Below are 23,537 nucleotides of genomic sequence, written 5' to 3'. Positions count from 1 at the left end.
TGCTGCCTTGACCTTGATGAATGTTACAAACCATCACCATTTGCCATAATGATGGGTATTTGAAATAGAAAGTCTATTTCATTTGTTTAGTGTTTCAGTCTCTGACTTTAAAACCTCAGTTCTCCTAGACTATGTGTATATGTCTGACTTTATGTCTCAGTACTCTGAAGTTTCACCTCTTGTCAATGAAAACTGACGTCAGTGAACTAATTGGCTCTTCTTGTGCGTAGGTACCCTGACATGCCCACTGCTGCTGATGTTGTGAATGCTTTAGATCAACCGGCACTTGCATCTATCCTAAGAACATATGGGGAGGAGAAGCATGCCAGGAAAATCGCTTCAGCAATTGTTCAGGCACGCAGCATCTACCCCATCACCAGAACCCAGCAGCTTGCCAGCATCGTTGCAGGTAGCCTCATTAGTTCTCGACAGTGTCTAAGAGAAAAAATTATATTTATGTGTGTGCATGTGTTTGTGTGTGTGCACTCATGCACATGTGTGTGTGCATTAATCCCCCAAACTCCCAGAGGGGTTCATTTGTACTTGAAATCATGCAGGATAGAATCTTGCCTGTCTTTCTTTAATATCAGCTTTCTTTTGCTTATGCAAGCTTCTCCCCTTCAAAACCTCTCCCCCAAATACAATTTTTAAAAAAGTATACTGTAGTTTACTAATTTGTATAATAGTAGATTTTTATTTTACACAAGATAATTTATCATTTGTGCCTACCAAGGTGAAACATGAAATGATGAGTGAAAGGATTTCTTGATCCATCACAATGGTTGATAAGCACCCTGTATAAGATCTGACATTACTTCTCTTAGTTTCACATTTCTGCATTTTAATATTGTGGGCAAAAGGAGAATTGCATTCCCCAAATGCTAAAATAAAATCCAGTGACTCATATATCTATTCCAAACAACCAACTAACAAAGGGTATATGATGTATAGGTTATTCCACTTTGTGAATGCTAACTAAATCAGCCTGAGGGGCTTATTGAAACATTTCATCTTTTCTGCTATTTCGCTATTCACCACCATAAACCTCTTGAACCTAACTCTAGCTAGGAGGCGCTTTATTATAGCCTTTCTGTTTGAAGCCAAAGTTGTTTCACAGCTGTGTTCCATGATGAAAGTTTTCCAAGGCAAAAATATAACTCCTGCAGTTATTTAACAGAATTCCAATGATAAATTCTTCATCTTGTTGGACTGTCTGAAACCCTGTATCATTTTTATTTACCAAATGTATTAAGATTTGTTTCCAGTGATTCCTATTAAATTACTTAAGTAAATTTTAAGAAGCTTTTTAAAAAGGAATATTTGTGTAACTTATAAATAGAACCTGATATTGGCTGTCTCTTTCTTAATATTATCCATAGTTTAAAAAGTAAAACTTAATTATAAATTCATTTAGATCTTTAGTATTTACAGATCATGTAGCAATTGTTTTATGATATAATTATAAGACAATATTCTATCTAGTTATCATAATGAAATATAAAGAGCTGTCTAGCCTTTAATTTTTTAAGCCACATATCTCAGGGTCCTTCGAACTTACTATTGAGATTTCTTTATGCAAGTTTAAGAGGAGAATTCTTGTGGTTATATGAACATAAAATATTTCATTTCTTCCCCCCTGAAAGAGTTTATACCAGCATGCTGATATTAAATTCATCTTCTGTCTGGTGTTCCTTTAACCACTCCGTACTCACTATTATGTCTCCACCGTATCCTTTCTGTAATTCTTTACCTACGTATTATTTTCTGTCTCCTGTACTGGAAAGAAAAGCAGTGAGAAGTGATACTTTTTATTTATAAGCAAATCTAAAATTCATGCTAAAAATGAGGGGTTGGGGCTGGAGAGCATCCTAGAAATTATCTAGTCAGAAAACCTCTTCTAATTAATAAGGAAACTGAGGCTCAGGGAGTAGTTTGCAATAGTAATCTAGAATTTGGAAGCTCATGAATTTGAGGCATAACTGGGAATCTTCCTTCAAGCTACCTTTTCTGTCTGTGCATCCTACCTTGTAAACTTGCAGAAATAACACTTTGGCATTAAGTAGAAATTATGTGAAGGTGCACAATAGGAACAATGTAAGTACTTTCAGAAAGATTATGATATGAAAAGCATATTAGAGCTATGAGAAATGATACAGTAAAAGTGAAAATACTCATATATGGTAAATAAAACCTCATTTTAGTAAGTGCCATTAAAACACTGAGTTATCTGGAACTAGTCCATTTTTATATCATAAATATCAGTCTGTAATAATACAACTTTGTTAATGATAATATGATTTTTTTGGAAAAGGGAAAAACAAAAATGTGTTTTCATTTTGTGCTCATTTATTCAAAAAATATTTTGAGAGAGGCTGATTTATACTAGGCACTATCCTAAACACTAAAGTTAAAGTAGGAGCTAATCAGATATAACCTCTGTGTTTACAAAGTTTATAGACTAATAGATTATACAGTCAGGGAACTGAATGAAAACATCATGTAATAACCTGTACTTACAGTGAAAATTCTCTTTCCTATTTATTGTAATGAAGAGTTGTGATAGTATGGTCAATAGAAAATTTGATAAAAGCAGAGATTTACTTGAGGTCAAGAATTCGAGACCAGAAGATGGCCGAATAGGAACAGCTCCAGTCTCCAACTCCCAGCGCGAGCCACACAGAAGACCGGTGATTTCTGCATTTTCAACTGAGGTACTGGGTTCATCTCACTAGGGAGTGCCGGACGATCGGTGCTGGTCAGCTGCTGCAGCCCGACCAGCGACAGCTGAAGCAGGGCGAGGCATTGCCTCACCTGGGAAGCGCAAGGGGGAAGGGAATCCCTTTTCCTAGCCAGCGGAACTGAGACACACAACACCTGGAAAATCGGGTAACTCCCACCCCAATACTGCGCTTTAAGCAAACAGGCACACCAGGAGATCATATCCCACACCTGGCCGGGAGGGTCCCACACCCATGGAGCCTCCCTCATTGCTAGCACAGCAGTCTGTGATCTACCGGCAAGGCAGCAGTGAGGCTGGGGGAGGGGCGCCCGCCATTGCTGAGGCTTAAGTAGGTAAACAAAGCTGCTGGGAAGCTGGAACTGGGTGGAGCTCACAGCAGCTCAAGGAAACCTGCCTGTCTGTGTAGACTCCACCTCTGGGGACAGGGCAATAACAAACGCAGCCGAAACCTCTGCAGATGCAAACGACTCTGTCTGACAGCTTTGAAGAGAGCAGTGGATCTCCCAACACGGAGGTTGAGATCTGAGAAGGGACAGACTCCCTGCTCAAGTGGGTCCCTGACCCCTGAGTAGCCTAACTGGGAGACATCCCCCACTAGGGGCAGTCTGACACCCCACACCTCACAGGGTGGAGTACACCCCTGAGAGGAAGCTTCCAAAGCAAGAATCAGACAGGTACACTCGCTGTTCAGAAATCTTCTATCTTCTGCAGCCTCTGCTGCTGATACCCAGGCAAACAGGGTCTGGAGTGGACCTCAAGCAATCTCCAACAGACCTACAGCTGAGGGTCCTGACTGTTAGAAGGAAAACTATCAAACAGGAAGGACACCTACACCAAAACCGCATTAGTACCTCACCATCATCAAAGACCAGAGGCAGATAAAACCACAAAGATGGGGAAAAAGCAGGGCAGAAAAGCTGGAAATTCCAAAAATAAGAGCGCATCTCCCCAGGCAAAGGAGCGCAGCTCATCGCCAGCAACGGATCAAAGCTGGACGGAGAATGACTTTGACGAGATGAGAGAAGAAGGCTTCAGTCCATCAAATTTCTCAGAGCTAAAGGAGGAATTACGTACCCAGCGCAAAGAAACTAAAAATCTTGAAAAAAAAGTGGAAGAATTGATGGCTAGAGTAATTAATGCAGAGAAGGTCCTAAACGAAATGAAAGAGATGAAAACCATGACACGAGAAATACGTGACAAATGCACAAGCTTCAGTAACCGACTCGATCAACTGGAAGAAAGAGTATCAGCGATTGAGGATCAAATGAATGAAATGAAGCGAGAAGAGAAACCAAAAGAAAAAAGAAGATAAAGAAATGAACAAAGCCTGCAAGAAGTATGGGATTATGTAAAAAGACTAAATCTACGTCTGATTGGGGTGCCTGAAAGTGAGGGGGAAAATGGAACCAAGTTGGAAAACACTCTACAGGATATCATCCAGGAGAACTTCCCCAACCTAGTAGGGCAGGCCAACATTCAAATCCAGGAAATACAGAGAACGCCACAAAGACTCTCCTCGAGAAGAGCAACTCCAAGACACATAATTGCCAGATTCACCAAAGTTGAAATGTAGGAAAAAATGTTAAGGGCAGCCAGAGAGAAAGGTCAGGTTACCCACAAAGGGAAGGCCATCAGACTAACAGCAGATCTCTCGGCAGAAACTCTCCAAGCCAGAAGAGAGTGGGGGCCAATATTCAACATTCTTAAAGAAAAGAATTTTAAACCCAGAATTTCATATCCAGCCAAACTAAGTTTCATAAGTGAAGGAGAAATAAAATCCTTTACAGATAAGCAAATGCTTAGAGATTTTGTCACCACTAGGCCTGCCTTACAAGAGACCCTAAAGGAAGCACTAAACATGGAAAGGAACAACCGGTACCAGCCATTGCAAAAACATGCCAAAATGTAAAGACCATCGATGCTAGGAAGAAACTGCATCAACTAACGAGCAAAATAACCAGTTAATATCATAATGGCAGGATCAAGTTCACACATAACAGTCTTAACCTTAAATGTAAATGGACTAAATGCTCCAATTAAGACACAGACTGGCAAACTGGATAAAGAGTCAAGACCTATCAGTCTGCTGTCTTCAGGAGACCCATCTCACACGCAGAGACATACATAGGCTCAAAATAAAGGGATGGAGGAAGATTTACCAAGCCAATGGAGAACAAAAAAAAGCGGGGGTTGCCATACTAGTCTCTGATAAAACAGACCTTAAACCATCAAAGATCAAAAGAGACAAAGAAGGCCATTACATAATGGTAAAGGGATCAATTCAACAGGAAGAGCTAACTATCCTAACTATATATGCACCCAATACAGGAGAACCCAGATTCATAAAGCAAGTCCTTAGAGACTTACAAAGAGACTTAGACTCCCATACAATAATAATGGGAGACTTCAACACTCCACTGTCAACATTAGACAGATCAACGAGACAGAAAGTTAACAAGGATATCCAGGAATTGAACTCATCTCTGCAGCAAGCAGACCTAATAGACATCTATAGAACTCTCCACCCCCAATCAACAGAATATACATTCTTCTCAGCACCACATCGTACTTACTCCAAAATCGACCACGTAATTGTAAGTAAAGCACTCCTCAGCAAATGTACAAGAACAGAAATTATAACAGACTGTCTCTCAGACCACAGTGCAATCAAACTAGAACTCAGGACTAAGAAACTCAATCAAAACCGCTCAACTACATGGAAACTGAACAACCTGCTCCTGAATGACTACTGGGTACACAACGAAATGAAGGCAGAAATAAAGATGTTCTTTGAAACCAATGAGAACAAAGATACTACATACCAGAATCTCTGGGACACATTTAAAGCAGTGTGTAGAGGGAAATTTATAGCACTAAATGCCTACAAGAGAAGCAGGAAAGATCTAAAATTGACACTCTAACATCGCAATTAAAAGAACTAGAGAAGCAAGAGCAAACACATTCGAAAGCTAGCAGAAGGCTAGAAATAACTAAGATCAGAGCAGAACTGAAGGAGATAGAGACACAAAAAACTCTCCAAAAAATCAATGAATCCAGGAGTTGGTTTTTTGAAAAGATCAACAAAATTGACAGACCACTAGCAAGACTAATAAAGAAGAAAAGAGAGAAGAATCAAATTGACGCAATAAAAAATGATAAAGGGGATATCACCACCGACCCCACAGAAATACAAACTACCATCAGAGAATACTATAAACACCTCTACGCAAATAAACTGGAAAATCTAGAAGAAATGGATAATTTCCTGGACACTTACACTCTTCCAAGACTAAACCAGGAAGAAGTTGAATCCCTGAATAGACCAATAGCAGGCTCTGAAATTGAGGCAATAATTAATAGCCTACCAACCAAAAAAAGTCCAGGACCAGATGGATTCACAGCTGAATTCTACCAGAGGTACAAGGAGGAGCTGGTACCATTCCTTCTGAAACTATTCCAATCAATAGAAAAAGAGGGAATCCTCCCTAACTCATTTTATGAGGCCAACATCATCCTGATACCAAAGCCTGGCAGAGACACAACAAAAAAAGAGAATTTTAGACCAATATCCCTGATAAACATCGATGCAAAAATCCTCAATAAAATACTGGCAAACCGGATTCAGCAACACATCAAAAAGCTTATCCACCATGATCAAGTGGGCTTCATCCCTGGGATGCAAGGCTGGTTCAACATTCGCAAATCAATAAACATAATCCAGCATATAAACAGAACCAAAGACAAGAACCACATGATTATCTCAATAGATGCAGAAAAGGCTTTTGACAAAATTCAACAGCCCTTCATGCTAAAAACGCTCAATAAATTCGGTATTGGTGAAACGTACCTCAAAATAATAAGAGCTATTTATGACAAACCCACAGCCAATATCATACTGAATGGGCAAAAACTGGAAAAATTCCCTTTGAAAACTGGCACAAGACAGGGATGCCCTCTCTCACCACTCCTATTCAACATAGTGTTGGAAGTTCTGGCTAGGGCAATTAGGCAAGAGAAAGAAATCAAGGGTATTCAGTTAGGAAAAGAAAAAGTCAAACTGTCCCTGTTTGCAGATGACATGATTGTATATTTAGAAAACCCCATTGTCTCAGCCCAAAATCTCCTTAAGCTGATAAGCAACTTCAGCAAAGTCTCAGGATACAAAATTAATGTGCAAAAATCACAAGCATTCTTATACACCAGTAACAGACAAACAGAGAGCCAAATCAGGAATGAACTTCCATTCACAATTGCTTCAAAGAGAATCAAATACCTAGGAATCCAACTTACAAGGGATGTAAAGGACCTCTTCAAGGAGAACTACAAACCACTGCTCAGTGAAATAAAAGAGGACACAAAGAAATGGAAGAACATACCATGCTCATGGATAGGAAGAATCAATATCGTGAAAATGGCCATACTGCCCAAGGTAATTTATAGATTCAATGCCATCCCCATCAAGCTACCAATGAGTTTCTTCACAGAATTGGAATAAACTGCTTTAAAGTTCATATGGAACCAAAAAAGAGCCCGCATCTCCAAGACAATCCTAAGTCAAAAGAACAAAGCTGGAGGCATCACGCTACCTGACTTCAAACTATACTACAAGGCTACAGTAACCAAAACAGCATGGTACTGGTACCAAAACAGAGATATAGACCAATGGAACAGAACAGAGTCCTCAGAAATAATACCACACATCTACAGCCATCTGACCTTTGACAAACCTGAGAGAAACAAGAAATGGGGAAAGGATTCCCTATTTAATAAATGGTGCTGGGAAAATTGGCTAGCCATAAGTAGAAAGCTGAAACTGGATCCTTTCCTTACTCCTTATACGAAAATTAATTCAAGATGGATTAGAGACTTAAATGTTAGACCTAATACCATAAAAATCCTAGAGGAAAACCTAGGTAGTACCATTCAGGACATAGGCATGGGCAAAGACTTCATGTCTAAAACACCACAAGCAACGGCAGCAAAAGCCAAAATTGACACATGGGATCTCATTAAACTAAAGAGCTTCTGCACAGCAAAAGAAACTACCATCAGAGTGAACAGGCAACCTACAGAATGGGAGAAAATTTTTGCAATCTACTCATCTGACAAAGGGCTAATATCCAGAACCTACAAAGAACTCAAACAAATTTACAAGAAAAAAACAAACAACCCCATCAAAAAGTGGGCAAAGGATATGAACAGACATTTCTCAAAAGAAGACATTCATACAGCCAACAGACACATGAAAAAATGCTCATCATCACTGGCCATCAGAGAAATGCAAATCAAAACCACAATGAGATACCATCTCACACCAGTTAGAATGGCAATCATTAAAAAATCAGGAAACAACAGGTGCTGGAGAGGATGTGGAGAAATAGGAACACTTTTACACTGTTGGTGGGATTGTAAACTAGTTCAACCATTATGGAAAACAGTATGGCGATTCCTCAAGGATCTAGAACTAGATGTACCATATGACCCAGCCATCCCATTACTGGGTATATACCCAAAGGATTATAAATTATGCTGCTATAAAGACACATGCACACGTATGTTTATTGCAGCACTATTCACAATAGCAAAGACTTGGAATCAACCCAAATGTCCATCAGTGACAGATTGGATTAAGAAAATGTGGCACATATACACCATGGAATACTATGCGGCCATCAAAAAGGATGAGTTTGTGTCCTTTGTAGGGACATGGATGCAGCTGGAAACCATCATTCTTAGCAAACTATCACAAGAACAGAAAACCAAACACCGCATGTTCTCACTCATAGGTGGGAACTGAACAATGAGATCACTTGGACTCAGGAAGGGGAACATCACACACGGGGGCCTATCATGGGGAGGGGGGAGGGGGGAGGGATTGCATTGGGAGTTATACCTGATGTAAATGACGAGTTGATGGGTGCAGCACACCAACATGGCACAAATATACATATGTAACAAACCTGCACGTTATGCATATGTACCCTACAACTTAAAGTATAATAATAATAAATAAATTTTTTAAAAAAGCAGAGATTTATAGAACCTATACAAATCTACATATATTTGTATGCTTGTGTTTTAATTGCAGTTCCACAAAATTCATTCTTAACAAACCACACCCATGTCATATGTCCTGTAAGTTCTGGTTATAGTTTTAGTAAAATGAAGTAAGACTTGAAAGGCATTTGCAAATCCATCTGAATGAGAAGTTTTTCTAGATTTTCATGATTTCATTTTAGTCTTTTACAATTGCCTCACTCATACCTAAGTTGATTGAATTTTTTTAAGTGATTCACCTTTAACAAGAGTTTCCAAAGTTTCCAACTTAGTTTTCCTGGACACTGCAGCTGTCTTTCCTTTTGCATTCATATTTCCTCAGTTTATGTAATATGTAATTAAATTATGTAATGACAACAGTGAACATTCTGGGCTGTAAGTGCACAGCTCTTTTGATGGGACTAGAACTGTAGAGAAGTACCAGAGAATCCAAAGAATAGAATCCAACCGTCACACAATTTGTTTAACAGCGAACAGGGTTCAATCTGTCAAGTCCAATAAATCAAGAGGTACTACATAAAGAAAATATGAGATGTAATTGGAAGGGCACAGGTTCCTGTATGGGTTTCCTAGGGCTGCTGTTACTAAGTACTACAAACTTCATGCCTTAAAGCAACAGAAATTTATTCTTTTACAGTTTTGGAGATGTGAAGTCTGAAATCAAGATGTTAGAAGGGAGCTAGGGGAGAATCCTTCCTTACTATTCCTAGCATCTGGCGGTTGCCAGCAATCCTTGGTGTCCCTTGGATTGTCACTGTTTCTGCCTCCATAGTCACTTGGCGTTCTCCCTGGGCATCTGTCTTTGTGCCCAGATTTCCCTCTTCTTATAAGGACACCAGTCATGTTGGATTTAGGGCCCACACTTGATCCAGTATATCCTCATCTTAACTTGAAATCATCTGCAAAGACCTTATTTCTAGGTCAGATCACATTTATAGGTTCTGGGTAGAAATGAATTGTGCTGGGTAGACATGAATTGTGGGGGACTCTATAAACCCAGTACAATTCCTAAGCAGTATCTTTGTTTAACAAATATGTATTTTGGCAAGCTATAATATGCAATGACTATATTTAAATGTGTTTTCTGATTCTGATAAATTCATACTAAATATGTTCAAAACTATCAAGCACTCTAGGAAATATGCAGCACAGTTCCTGACACATATTAAAATCCATATCGATGGAAATATAAATCACTTTCTTTGCTTTCCAAAAACTAATAATTCAGTAGGACAAGGAAGAACAACACACTTGGAATCACACCCTCAGTGGGATCCTGTCAGTCACATGATTAAGTTGTAAATTGTAAAATCTAAAGTTTGTTGCCTTTTGCTGGTATAAATAACTACAGTTCCAGTACTCTTCCATATCATGGGAGTTCCAAAAGACAGGTTCAAGGCTCCAAGTTGGAACAGAGCACTTACAAGCATTGTGAATTACTTTGCAAATTATCAAAGCAGTAATTTATAAGCAACTTACAAGAGAATTCCAAAAACAACCTGTAGGATTTCACTGTTCTTACTACCACACATGTTCATACATATACTATTCAGAACTACCAGCCATGAGTCTTAATAGAAATACTTAACACAAATGCAGTGTTAGATGCAGTGTTCCCTCCAAAAATGATTCATAAATAACAAATCCACATTTTACTAAGCATATTGTTTATTCTAATGTTCTAGCTAAAGAGTTGGAGTTGTAAAATCTAAGAGTTGAAAATGGCCTAAGGGACTCATCTAATCCAGAACTAGATTCTTCATCACTTCTAATAAATGGTCATCTAGCTTTAGCCTCTTCATCTTCATCTCTCTTACTCCCCATTGTATTCCAGTGAAGACGAGCACATTTCAGCCTGAAGTTGCCAGTTGCATACATATAATACAGGCCTAGAGACTTTAGAAAGGATAGATTTCCTAGAATAAAAGCATAACTCCTTTACATGGTTTGCAGCTTCCTCCATGAACTGGCTCCTACCTGTCTTTTCATCTTCCCCTTTCCACATAATAGTCTTTGTTCCAGCCATATTGAACTTCTTGTAGTCTTCCCAGCACACCATAGTCATTCACCTGCAGGCCTTGGATGTCCTTTTGCCTGGAATATTGACCTTCCTGTTCTCTCATCTCCTTGCCCTACCCCTACCCTTTTCTCTGGCTAATTTCAGCTCATCCTTTAGAGCTCAGTTGAAATGCCACTTCCTCACAAAGTTTTTTCCAACCCTACTCAGATTGGTTGAGATGGTCTCCTATGTGCTGCCATTGCACTGCATTACCTTGTCTGGCACTTATTATGCTATATCTTATTGCTTGCTTACTATTTAAATATTCCCTTAGATTTATATTGTGCAACACCAATGCCAACAGCCACATGTGGTTATAAAGCACTTGAAATGTAGTTACTCCATATTAAGAGGTTTCATGAATCTAAAATATGCACCAGATTTTGAAGACTTAGTTTGAAAAAAAAAATTACAAAAATAATTTTATCTTCATTACATGTTGAAATGGTAATATTTTAGACATATTGGGTCAAATGTATTAAAATTAATATTTTGCTTTTTAAATGTGGCTATAGAAAATTTTAAATAACATGAATTACATTACATCTTTATTGGACAATACTGTTCCAGACTATAAGCACCAAGATTATAAGCGCTGCTGTGACTTTTGTATTAATCACTGTGTCCTAGCATTTAGCCTAATGTTTAACACTTGAAAGGTATTTAGTAAATACATTTTTTAAGATTTTTTTTATTAAAAACCTTTTTTTCAAGTGACAGTGTCACCTTCTATCGCCCAGGATGGAGTGCAGTGGGCAATCATAGTTGAAGGCTACAGTGAGCTGTGAGGCTCAAGCTGCCCTCCTGAGTAGCTGGGACTACAGGTGCCCAACATCACAGCAGGCTAATTTTTTTAATTTTTATTTTTAGAAATAGGGTTTCCCTATGTTGCCTGTGCTTGTCTGGAACTCTTGGCTTCAAGTGATCCCCAACCCCCTGGCTCAACTTCCTGAGTAGCTGGGATTACAGGTGTAAGCAACTGTTCCTGGCAATACTTTTTCAATGTTAATTTATACAGTTAACAAAATGCACATTCAGTCAGAAAAGCCTTGCTTGTAGAATGTTTGGATTCAGTAAAATAACTTCAACATTAATTTTAAAAATTGATGTTCAGTCTTGTAGGTCATAAAAAGCAAATGTCCTCTTACATGGTTTGGCTCTGTGTCTTCATCCAAACTTCATCTTGTAGTTCCCATAATTTCCATGTGTTGTGGGAGGGACCCACTGGGAGATGACTGAATCATGGGGACAGGTATTTCCTGTGCTGTTCTCATGATAATGAATGGCTCTCAGGAGACCTGAGTCCCTAACACAAGCTCTCTTTGCCTGCTGCCATCCACATAAGGGTGATTTGCTCCTCCTTGCCTTCTACAGTGATTGTGAGGCCTCCTCAGCCATTTGGAACTGTAAGTCCAATTAAACCTCTTTCTTTTGTAAATTGCTCAGTCTTGGGTATGTCTTTTTCAGCAGCATGAAAATGACTACTACGTCTCCCACAACATTAACACTAACATATGCAGGTAAGTTAGGAAAACTCCATTGCCCTCTAGTACTTTATTCATCTTTGTAAGTTGAAATGATAGCAATTCCTATCTTATTCTTTAGGAATGCTGTGAAGAATAATAATGCTTTGATAGAAATTTTTATTAATTAAAAATCATTCATATGATGAATGACACATATAAAAATTCTTGATCTCTTCAGGAGAAAGAAAATTTATGCACTTAATTTTGAAAAAATGGCCATGGTCTGGATTTTGCAGAATTGATGTATTTGACGTATTGATGTTTTGCATAGTGTTAAAAATGAGATGGATTCTAGACATCCCTTTGAATAAAGAAATATGGGTATTTTCCTCAAGAGGCTGGCTGCCCATATTTTATATTTGAGCTTTTTCATATTCTAGTGCTCTTTTCATTCTCCAGTTACATCAAGGAAATTACCAGTTAAATGCTAACTAGTTTAATGAAAACATCTTCGTTCCAGTCCTGGTTCTTCAACTTGCTGTTTGTGTAAACTTGTATAATTCTAGACCTCATCTTTCTCATCTTAAAATGGAGACAAATAATAGTTGTGATAATAATCATTATTTTTCTTTAATAAATATAACCATACCATTTATGTTTTGCTTAAACCAATGTTGAAATTCACTTGTAGTCTCAGAGCTCATGTTAAAAATCAAAGAAGTATACCAATCACTTTTCAGATCATTGAGATTTAGATTAAATAAAAATGAAATAATTGATAAAATAGATAATTGATCTCTAAACAATCAAAAAGTGACAGAAGTCTTATAATATAATTATTTGAATGAGAGAAAAGAGGGGGAGACACTTTTTAGATATTTGTGACTTATATTGATTAATGTATAGATTGATTCCTTTCCCGAAACTTCTGTATAACCTTTATTCTGACTCATGAATTGGGTACATAGCCAGAGCTCAGTGAATGCTTGCTGAAAAATAAATCAATAAAAAGATGCGTACATTCGCAGCCAAAGTAAAAATGAAAATTCAAGGGAACAAATATATAAGTTCTTAGGTGTTATTGAGGATAAACTGTACTTTTTCCTTCACGTTGAAGAGGGAGACAACCTGAGCATCAAAGTCTTCAGTATAAATTAAAACAGCTTGAGGAATAGGTGATACTCTCCAGGATATGGAATCAAAAATTCTCAAGTTTTGTTTCTGGTTGTACCACTTACTTGTTCTGTGAACTTGAGTAAGTTCACTTATCTTCTCTGACCCTCAATTTCCTCATCTGGAAAATAGGAATAACAAATCTTGCTATGACTAATAAATGAGATGGCATATAGGAATGTTATCTGTGAAATTTAAAATGCAAATGTTCTTGTAAGCATTTTTTTTTTTGCTCCTCTGTATTCAGAACTAAGGTAATGCAGACATTAAAGGAATGCGGTAGTTGGAACTCTGAGTGTGGACTTCCATTTCCAATTCTATTTTCCTGTCCATGACCAAATAGTGTGATTTGTGATAGATTGATCACTTCATTCCAAGATGCTTTTCCCTTAGGAGTTATGTGACTTGTAGGAAGGAGAAGAATAATTATCTTTTTCTGCACTGGGACATGTAAGGTATATCTTTCCACAGTGGCATTGATGGCTCATGCCTCAACCTGTATCTGAAACCATCATCTGTTTTCAGCATCATTTTGTTAATCCAGAGAGAACCTTCAAAATAAAAGATAATGATAAGATAAAATTTATGCCAGGTGCAGTGGCTCACTCTATACCCCAAGCACTTTGGGAGGCCAAAGCAAACTGATCTTGAGTCCAGGAGTTCAAAACCGGCCTGTTCAACATGGTGAAACCCTGACTTTACTAAAAATACAAAAATTAACCAGGTGTGGTGGCACATGCCTGCAGTCCCAGCTACTCAGGAGGCTGAGGCAGAAGAATCACTTGAACCCGGGAGCTGGAGATTACAGTGAGCTGAGATTGTGCCACAGCTCTCCAGCCTGGGTGACAGAGTAAAACTCTGTCTCAAAAATAAGAAAATAAAATAATAAAATTTATTAAGAAATAGTCATTGTCATTTTAGTTGGAACATAAACTTATTCCTGATCAAGATAATTTGACATCCTTTTATTGTTTAATAACCTACATGTTGCTTCCTTCATTTTTCTCAAAAAGTACTCTTTACACTAACATTGCTTTGATTAAGAAGTGGAAGGAAAAGTGTTAGAGTGTTCAGTTATCACTCTGATGGAAAATGGTATGGTCAAACCTACAGTTGAATTTGGATGGCTCGCCATCGCCGATATATCATAGTTGTCATTGCCGCTGCTATGAAAATTACACTTATTCTTCTGTCATTTCAAATTTCTCAAATTCAGTCTATTACACATTGTGTATATAGTGACATGCCAACTAAATTAGCAAATGGCATTTCTTAAGTAAACTCATGTTTTATTTCTTATTTTAATAAGTAATCCTTTCAAAAGACATTCTGTACATGAACTCAGAAGGGAATGGAATGTGGGAAAAAAAAAAGAAAACCTGAATAACTTTTCCTAAAAAAGTCTAGCTGTTCTTAGTTTGTAGCACCAAATGGGGAGCAGGGAATGTTCTAATCGCAACTGACTGTAGCCCAACCCTAATTTAATGATAATAATAATGATTAATAATAATGCTAGCTACCATTTACTGAGCAAATACTAGGTACTATGTGAAATCATTTTCCTGTATTAACTCACTTAATCTTCATAGTAACCCATGAGGCTGGTACTGGTTTTATCCCCATGTTACAGATGAGGTAACTGAAGTATAAAAAGCTTAGGTTACTTTCCTCTTCTCAACTAGAGCTGGGATTAGAAGCTAGTAATCTCATTTTACACTCTCTGCTTTTGATTATAACTCTGTTCTAGATCCCTTTCTTATGATTAAGGTATGGCAGTGTTGCTAGAGAATGCTGACAGCTCAGTCTTCAAGGATATCACATACTTTCAGCACTTTGCATCTTGTGATAAATACCATAAATAATGGAGCCATGAACAAAAAGGTATGGGAACCCAGAAAAAAGAGAAATTTATTTTAATATAGTGAGAGGACTTAATGAGGAGAGGAGTCAAGTAGAAGTTATACACAAGGAGACCTTTGAGTTAGGCCTTTTAGGGGCAGAAGTGATGCCTATTTTTGGAAGAGTTCCTGGTAACTAATAGAAACTCATGAATTGCAGACATGAGAAGATGAACGAACAAATAAATGAAGAAATAGGTGGGATTTCAGGGGGCTGAGGAGAGTAGAAGACAGGCAATTCAGAGTCCGATTCTAGGACCTAATATAATTCCAAATTCCTGAAATTCCTCATTATCTTAGAATCCCTTTTTCTAAATGTCACCTTGAGCTGGATCAGATTTTTGGGACATTAACCACGTACTCTAGATCTTCCTGATTCTGGATGAATTTCAGACTGCTTCTAGGGAAAAAGAGAGAAGAAAATGCATCCTGTTACCTCATTGCTCCATTTCTTGTTATTTTATACTTTTAGTACTTCTGCAAGTGAAAATTAGAGGGACCTGCTGGCATTGTATGTTTGACACATCAGCAGTTTTCACATTGATATTAATTTTGTGAAGATATATATGACTAGCCAGGCCACCTTTTTCTCCTTCTTATTTGCTAAAAATGAAGAAAGATTATTTGTTCCCATAACTAGTTATTTAGAAGGCTTAACAAGTTGGTGGCAGATATTTATCTGAGCTCTCCATTTGAGAATTTAGATCAGGCAGGTTTATATGTTATTTGTACTATCTTGTTTTTGATATTTACATGGATTGAGATCTTGTCTAGGTGGTAGATACAATAACATGTTCTTCTCACTCAAAAATATTGAGAGAATCAACAGTATGCAGCTCCACTCCTTAAAGTAGTAGTGTCACGCATCAGCTATTATATTTGTATGTTTCAGAATGTTCTTTGAAGACAAGCATATGCTTTCATTTTTAAAGTTTAAAATGTTCAAGTTATTTTAAAAGAATGTCAAAGAGAGAGAATTCCTAATTTTAATGGATTGACAAAGATCAAAGATTATATTTTTGGGGCTGGGAGGGGAATAATGGAAGAAAGAATAGTTTTGGTGTTTAAACTTTGTTACTAAAAATTAAGAATAGTACTTCCAAATTATTATATATTATGTCTTTTGCTTTGTATCTTTTATATATTGTATCTTTTGAATTTGAAAAATTATGGAATATCTAGGAAATGTGTTTCTTAGAATTTTTAAAATAGGAATTTGTTAACTTTTAATATTTTTTATCTTTCTTGTAACTCTTCACTTTTGTCAAAAATATTAGCAGTTTCATAATTTCCCAAACATTTTAATTTATTTTATCACTGTAATCTTCAGATGACTGTATATTGCCTCAAATATTTCTACTCACTTAGAGTCACTTCTGCTGTATTATAAACTGTAGAATAGATCACCTCTCTTTACATTTTTTGTGTGCGATAGCATATAGAACACAGTAAACAACAAGAAATATTTGCTGACTTCCTACCTCTCCTAATACATAATTATTTATTTAATGACTTTCTTATCAATTGGACTACAATACTATATGAGGGGAAGGATTAGATGTGTCTTCTTCATTGGTGCATCATCAAACTTGATATGTTATTTGTCTTAAAATAGATGCTCTGGGAAAAGACTTCATGTCTAAAACACCAAAAGCAACGGCAGCAAAAGCCAAAATTGACAAATGGGATCTCATTAAATTAAAGAGCTTCTGCACAGCAAAAGAAACTACCATCAGAGTGAACAGGCAACCTACAGAATGGGAGAAAATTTTTGCAATCTACTCATCTGACAAAGGGCTAATATCCAGAACCTACAAAGAACTCAAACAAATTTACAAGAAAAAAACAAACAACCCCATCAAAAAGTGGGCAAAGGATATGAACAGACATTTCTCAAAAGAAGACATTCATACAGCCAACAGACACATGAAAAAATGCTCATCATCACTGGTCATCAGAGAAATGCAAATCAAAACCACAATGAGATACCATCTCACACCAGTTAGAATGGCAATCATTAAAAAGTCAGGAAACAACAGGTGCTGGAGAGGATGTGGAGAAATAGGAACACTTTTACACTGTTGGTGGGATTGTAAACTAGTTCAACCATTATGGAAAACAGTATGGCGATTCCTCAAGGATCTAGAACTAGATGTACCATATGACCCAGCCATCCCATTACTGGGTATATACCCAAAGGATTATAAATTATGCTGCTATAAAGACACATGCACACGTATGTTTATTGCAGCACTATTCACAATAGCAAAGACTTGGAATCAACCCAAATGTCCATCAGTGACAGATTGGATTAAGAAAATGTGGCACATATACACCATGGAATACTATGCAGCCATAAAAAAGGATGAGTTTGAGTCCTTTGTAGGGACTTGGATGCAGCTGGAATCCATCATTCTTAGCAAACTATCACAAGAACAGAAAACCAAACACCGCATGTTCTCACTCATAGGTGGGAACTGAACAATGAGATCACTCGGACTCAGGAAGGGGAACATCACACACCGGGGCCTATCATGGGGAGGGGGGAGGGGGGAGGGATTGCATTGGGAGTTATACCTGATGTAAATGACGAGTTGATGGGTGCAGCACAGCAACATGGCACAAGTATACATATGTAACAAACCTGCACGTTATGCACATGTACCTTACAACTTAAAGTATAATAATAATAAATAAATTTAAAAAAAAAATAGATGCTCAATCAATATTTCTTTAATGAATAAATGAATGGCCTTTTTTTTCATAGTTTTGATGTTTATACAATGAGCTCAACTAGAGACAACTAGTAAAGAAGGCCTTTTAATCAACTAGTTTCTGCAGCATATATAGGCACTTACTATTAGGTAGACTCATACCTACAAAAGGAAGAGAAAATGTGATAATTGTCTTTGCACTTGTAGTATCTTTCCTGTTCTCTTAAAGGGCAAATCAAGCTAAATATGTCATAAAATACAGGATCAGTCTTCTGTAATTTCAGTTTTCTCAGTAGCAAAATAGTGAATTTGACCTAGAAACACCTATTTCATGCACACATTATGTATCCATTTAACCATCATGTATTTATTCTAAGTCTACTTTGTGCTGGGCACTGATGAAGATGAAGACAAAGGTTTTACTTTCTAAGAATTAACAAAAAATGATCTTTCCTAGTTACGTAGCAGACGTCATAATATTTATTTGGCTACATATATATGTTTACTGATTTCTTAGCTTATAATATTTTCATGAATCCCATTAATTTCTGGAATTAATTTTCCTCATACCCAAATAGATATTTTAAGATATTTTCAATGAAGATAAAGATACAGACAAATTATGAGAGTATGTTGCTACATTTGTCTAACTGTATTTTTATTTTCTCTAACTTTTGAATGATGCTTAGTTGGGTATAGAATTGATAGGTTTATGATTATTTTCACTTAGTACTTTGCAGATATCATTTCATTATCTTTTGACGTCTATTATGGCTAATGAAAAGTCTGCTTGTCTCTATTTTATAGTTATTATTTCTGTTTCTCTGGTTACCTTTAAGATTTTCCTGTCATTTATATTTAATTGTGATGTGCTTGGTTGTGACTTTGTTTTTATTTGTCCTTCATGGAACAGAATGAGCTTCTTTAATATTTCTATATTCCTGAAAATGTCGGACTTTATTTCTAGCCATATTTTTTCCTCTCGTTCTCTCTACTCTTTTGCCACACTTAGTTTCTTGTATTTCCCATGTCTTTCTATCTCTGTGTTATAATCTAGGTAAGATACTTTACTGGTTCACTCTTAAGATGTATCTGATCTACTGTTTGACCCATTTGTTTAATTGATACAGTTCCACTCATAGAATGGACTCCTCCCCAGGGTTGTAATTGTTTATGTAGTGCTTCAAAGAAGAGATAGTTCTTGAAATTAGCTATAACTGATCATAAAGTTCTTATTCTCCTTTAAAATAATTCAGCTTTCTTATATGAGCCAGATGCACCCTATAATTTATGTCTTTTTTGGCAATCTTTTGTTGACAGAGCTTTTTAAATGACAGTTGTTATGGTATATCACCAAAGCATGATAACATTTAGTTTCCTCAAATCTCCAGGGGCAAAAAACCACTCTCTTTCCCCACTGTTTACCATATATGAGGCTGCATTGAAACTTCTTCATCACTGAAGTGTCTCCCTTAGCAGGTTCATCAGATAGAAAGAAAGATTAGATAGATGGATGGATGGACAGACAGACAGACAGACAGACAGACAGACAGACAGATAGATAGATAGATAGATAGATAGATAGATAGATAGATAGATAGATAGATAGAATGTCTCCCTTAGCCAGGTTCATCGATAGAAAGATTAGATAGATAGATAGATAGATAGATAGATAGATAGATAGATAGATAGAATGTCTCCCTTAGCAGGTTCACCAGAAAGAAAGATTAGATAGACAGACAGACAGACATGGATGGCAAGATGGATAGCCATTCTATATCAATCAGCCAGTAGATAGATTAATCATAGGTAGATCGATAGATAATAGATAAATGACTCTGGTTCGGACTTACATTTCCAAGCTGTACTCCTTCATTTGTAGTGGCCTGCTCTGTATGTCTGCCGAAATTCCATGTCAATACTTCAATCTCAAAATATATAATGTTGAAATTTTCATTATCTTCTCCACCAAAATAATCTCTTCCTGGCTTTGGTGTCCTTATAGTAATATCTGGCTTCCATTTGGTTGCTGCCACCTGCCTGGCTGATCACACAAATCTCTCTTTTGACTCATCACAAGTCTCACTTTTGATTCACCCCACCATTGTTGACTGACAAACCTCCTCTTTAAAAACTGTTCTTGGTTCCCAGCTAACTTGTTTTTTCTCTTGTTCTATACCTGCCCAACTGTGACTAACTCTAGTCCTGACCAACTTCTACTTCATCTCTTATTATTTAGTGCCTAATCCTATTACCTTTCATCTTTGCTTTACTAACATGGGTACCTTTCACTTTGCATTTTAAATTATTCCCATTGAGTAGTATTCTTTTCCATTGCTTTGGGGATCTTGAAGCACAACCCACAACCTGTGGTCCAGATTTTTTATCACCATCCTCTAGCCAAGTCCGGTTTCCCTAAGTCTGATTCCTCTTTTGCCAATAATTAACTATTACTCAAGACAAATAACTTTTTCTCTCTGGTTCTCATTTAATTTTCTTTCTTGTAAGGGGTAAGTGTATTATTAGACCATTCGATCTCCTGTGTTTTATGATGTTACAACAGCATTTTCCTAGTCTCTGGGATGGAAACCAGAGATATCCCTGAGTAATTTTTTTTCTGTGCCCCCCCCCACACAATTTTTCATTTGATCACTTAAGTTCTGTCCTGATGGTGACTCTTAATTCAGTCTTCTCTTGTCCATATCCACCATTACCATTGTTTATCTGTTATTTAGACTATTACAATAGACTTCTTAGAGGCCTACTCACATCCACTTTTTCCTCTCAGATCCATCTGCATTACACATATTTCAGAGTTTCTACCAAACCCATATCTTCTTCCCATTGAATTTCATAGACCACCTCCCATCAACTCCTGCTACCTGGTAAAGAAACCTAGGCACCTATGTTTATACCAGTTTACTCCAGAAGCAACTAATTGGAGAGTCATGTAAATTAGATACTTCTCTCAATATGTGAGCCAGGAAACTTAGAAACTGTAAGTTGATGATACTGGAAATACAGATTTGGGGACAGAATTGCCTCATTGTCAGTCCAAAGCAAGGTGAAAGTCAGAGTTAGGAAAACTGGGACAAGAGCAGAATGAAGGAAATTAGTTTGAGGAAAGAATAAATGACTAGAAAATGGAGGAAATGTTCAGATACACACACACACACACACACACACACACACACACACACACACACACACACGCACACACGCATGCACCCATGAATATATAACCAAACACAGGCATGGAAAGAGTGCTTGTCTGATTGCTTCTCAGTTCCCTAAAGGCCTAGCAATATTTCCTGCAGTTGGCTTTTTGTGATTCCTATACCTCCTTTTAACAATTTTTTAGAATCTTAACTTAATTTGAGTGGGCTTTATTCCTTTCCTTAATATCCAACCAATTCCCTAAGATATCACAGCTTTGCTAATCATATCATTTACTTGCTCAAAACTTCCAATGACTCCAGTTACAGATGCATTTGATCCCAGACTCCTGAGCTTGATGTTTGAAGGCTTGTTTTCTAGTCTGAGCTATTCTTGTTTCATATTTTCTGTTATTATTCTCCTGCATTCTGGCTTAACTGTTCTGTCCTTTTTCCCTAAACATGTCTTACATTGTATTTCATGTATCTTTGATTGTGATATATCTTCCACCTGGAAAAAAATATCTTCCTGTCTCCACCATTGAAAACATTTTCATCTTTAAGACCTTGCTTAAATGCTGCTGCTGCTACTGCTGCTGCTGCTGCTAGTGGTGGTGATGGTAGTGGGGTGTGTGTGTGTGTGTGTGTGTGTGAGAAAAAGAGAGAGAGAGAGAGAGAGAGAGAGAGAGAGAGAGAGAGATTCCATCCATTATTTCCCAAGTTGGGCATGGTCTTTGATTTAAACTAGCACAGCAGTTTGTTCATCTTTTATCTTTCTCTTGGCAATGTGGCATGGCAGGCTTTATACAATCAGAAAGAGCAGCAATTAAATCTTTGTTTTGCTACTTAATGGTTATGTGACTTTGGAAAGTTATTTAATCCTTTCTCTTTCTCAGTGAGAGAAACAGGCAATAAACATTCAAATCATCATTCAAATAAATGTATAATTATCAATTGTGGAAATGTCATGAACAAAAAGTACAGGGTAAATGAGAAATTCATACTCACTTTCAAGATTCAGTTCATATATTATTACTTTAGATCCTGCCCTAAACTTTTCCTTCTTGCCATCCTTCTGAAGTTGCTTACTTTTTCTTTATGTGTTCATATGCCTAACTAGCCTTTGCTTCATTACACTTTGTCTACCTTATAAACTGTGTGAGCTCTTCAAGGATAGAGCAATCATATGTAATTTACTTGAATACTTTACATCTCTTAGAACACGTGTTAAAGGAATCAATAGACTGCCCTAGAAAAAGCAAGAATTTTTGAGTCACATAGATTTGAGCTGACTCTGTAATTTACTAGCTTTGTAAATTTATCTTCTCTGAATCGGTTTCTTTATGTGCAAAATATAGATAGTAATAGCTACCTCAAATGATTCTTGGATAACTAAATCCGATAACATATTTTATATGTCTACAGATATCTTTTTATTTTTAACCTTTGTCGAATGAACACATAAGAATGAGTGAGTTAGTGGGTAATTGAGTGAATTGGATAGTGCTATACAAATTTCATTAATGGATTCGTCAGTAAAGACTTCCTATACCACTAGCAGCTACATTGCTCTTTGAAGGGATGGTTAAGATGTCAGCAAGCAGAGGTATCAGTGGCAGTCAAGGGACTGAGAACCTAAATCTTAAGAAGCAGTGTAAGAAAACTAAGACAGAGGAAACCATTCCTTTTTTGTTGTTGAAGTTGTTATTCCCAGCTGCTACTTTATCCTCCCCACCCTTTTCTTCATCACATTAAAGAACTCAGGATGGGCTGCCAACTCATTTGAGGTAACCAGCAGCTCATTACCTAGGTAACACGTTAAACCTCACACAATAAGCTGTAAGCTTGGAATTTGGCAAGATAATGTGGTTTATTATTAATTATAATTTAAGTTATGATTGTTGAATGGAGATTTCTGTTGCCCAATTATTATTATTCATTAAATGTTTTAGAGACAGCATATATATAACAATGATATTGAAAGCTACTACATTTGTTTCCTAAAAAGAAGAAAAAATGTTGACAGTTATGCATAGTCTCCTGGAAAACATTAGTCTAGAGCCCTGTGGGCTTCACGTGTCTATCTCAGAAGTTAAAGCTGTGAATGATAATCTACCAGGTAGGACCTAAAAGTTGTTGACTTCATCGGTATACTCCTTTGATGAAAAATGGACTTTTCCTTCAAACTACCAAGCCAATATGCTGTATTGTTTTATTGCTTTGTTCTTTTCTCTTGTTGTCTTAGTCAATTTTGTGCTGCTATAGCAGTATACCT

At 37.0% G+C, this 23,537-nt stretch overlaps 1 protein-coding gene across 9 annotated transcripts in view; it reads left to right on the top strand.

The window, feature by feature from the left end:
• Positions 1-23,537, top strand: part of METTL15 (methyltransferase like 15) — a 442,005-nt gene that overhangs the window by 194,580 nt on the left and 223,888 nt on the right. For 6 of the 9 annotated variants that reach the window (XM_077960438.1, XM_077960436.1, XM_028832545.2 and 3 more), the window contains one exon: positions 231-409. In XM_077960438.1, the coding sequence (XP_077816564.1) occupies positions 231-409 (179 nt within the window). Of the gene's footprint in view, positions 1-230; positions 410-12,323; positions 12,377-17,008; positions 17,901-23,537 lie in introns of those variants that run through there. The other 3 variants (XM_077960433.1, XM_077960434.1, XM_077960437.1) reach the window with 2 other exon arrangements.

The sequence above is a fragment of the Macaca mulatta genome, chromosome 14, assembly GCF_049350105.2.
Source record: "Macaca mulatta isolate MMU2019108-1 chromosome 14, T2T-MMU8v2.0, whole genome shotgun sequence".
Classification (NCBI taxonomy): domain Eukaryota; kingdom Metazoa; phylum Chordata; class Mammalia; order Primates; family Cercopithecidae; genus Macaca; species Macaca mulatta.
This window is presented reverse-complemented; position numbering and strand designations above follow the sequence as displayed.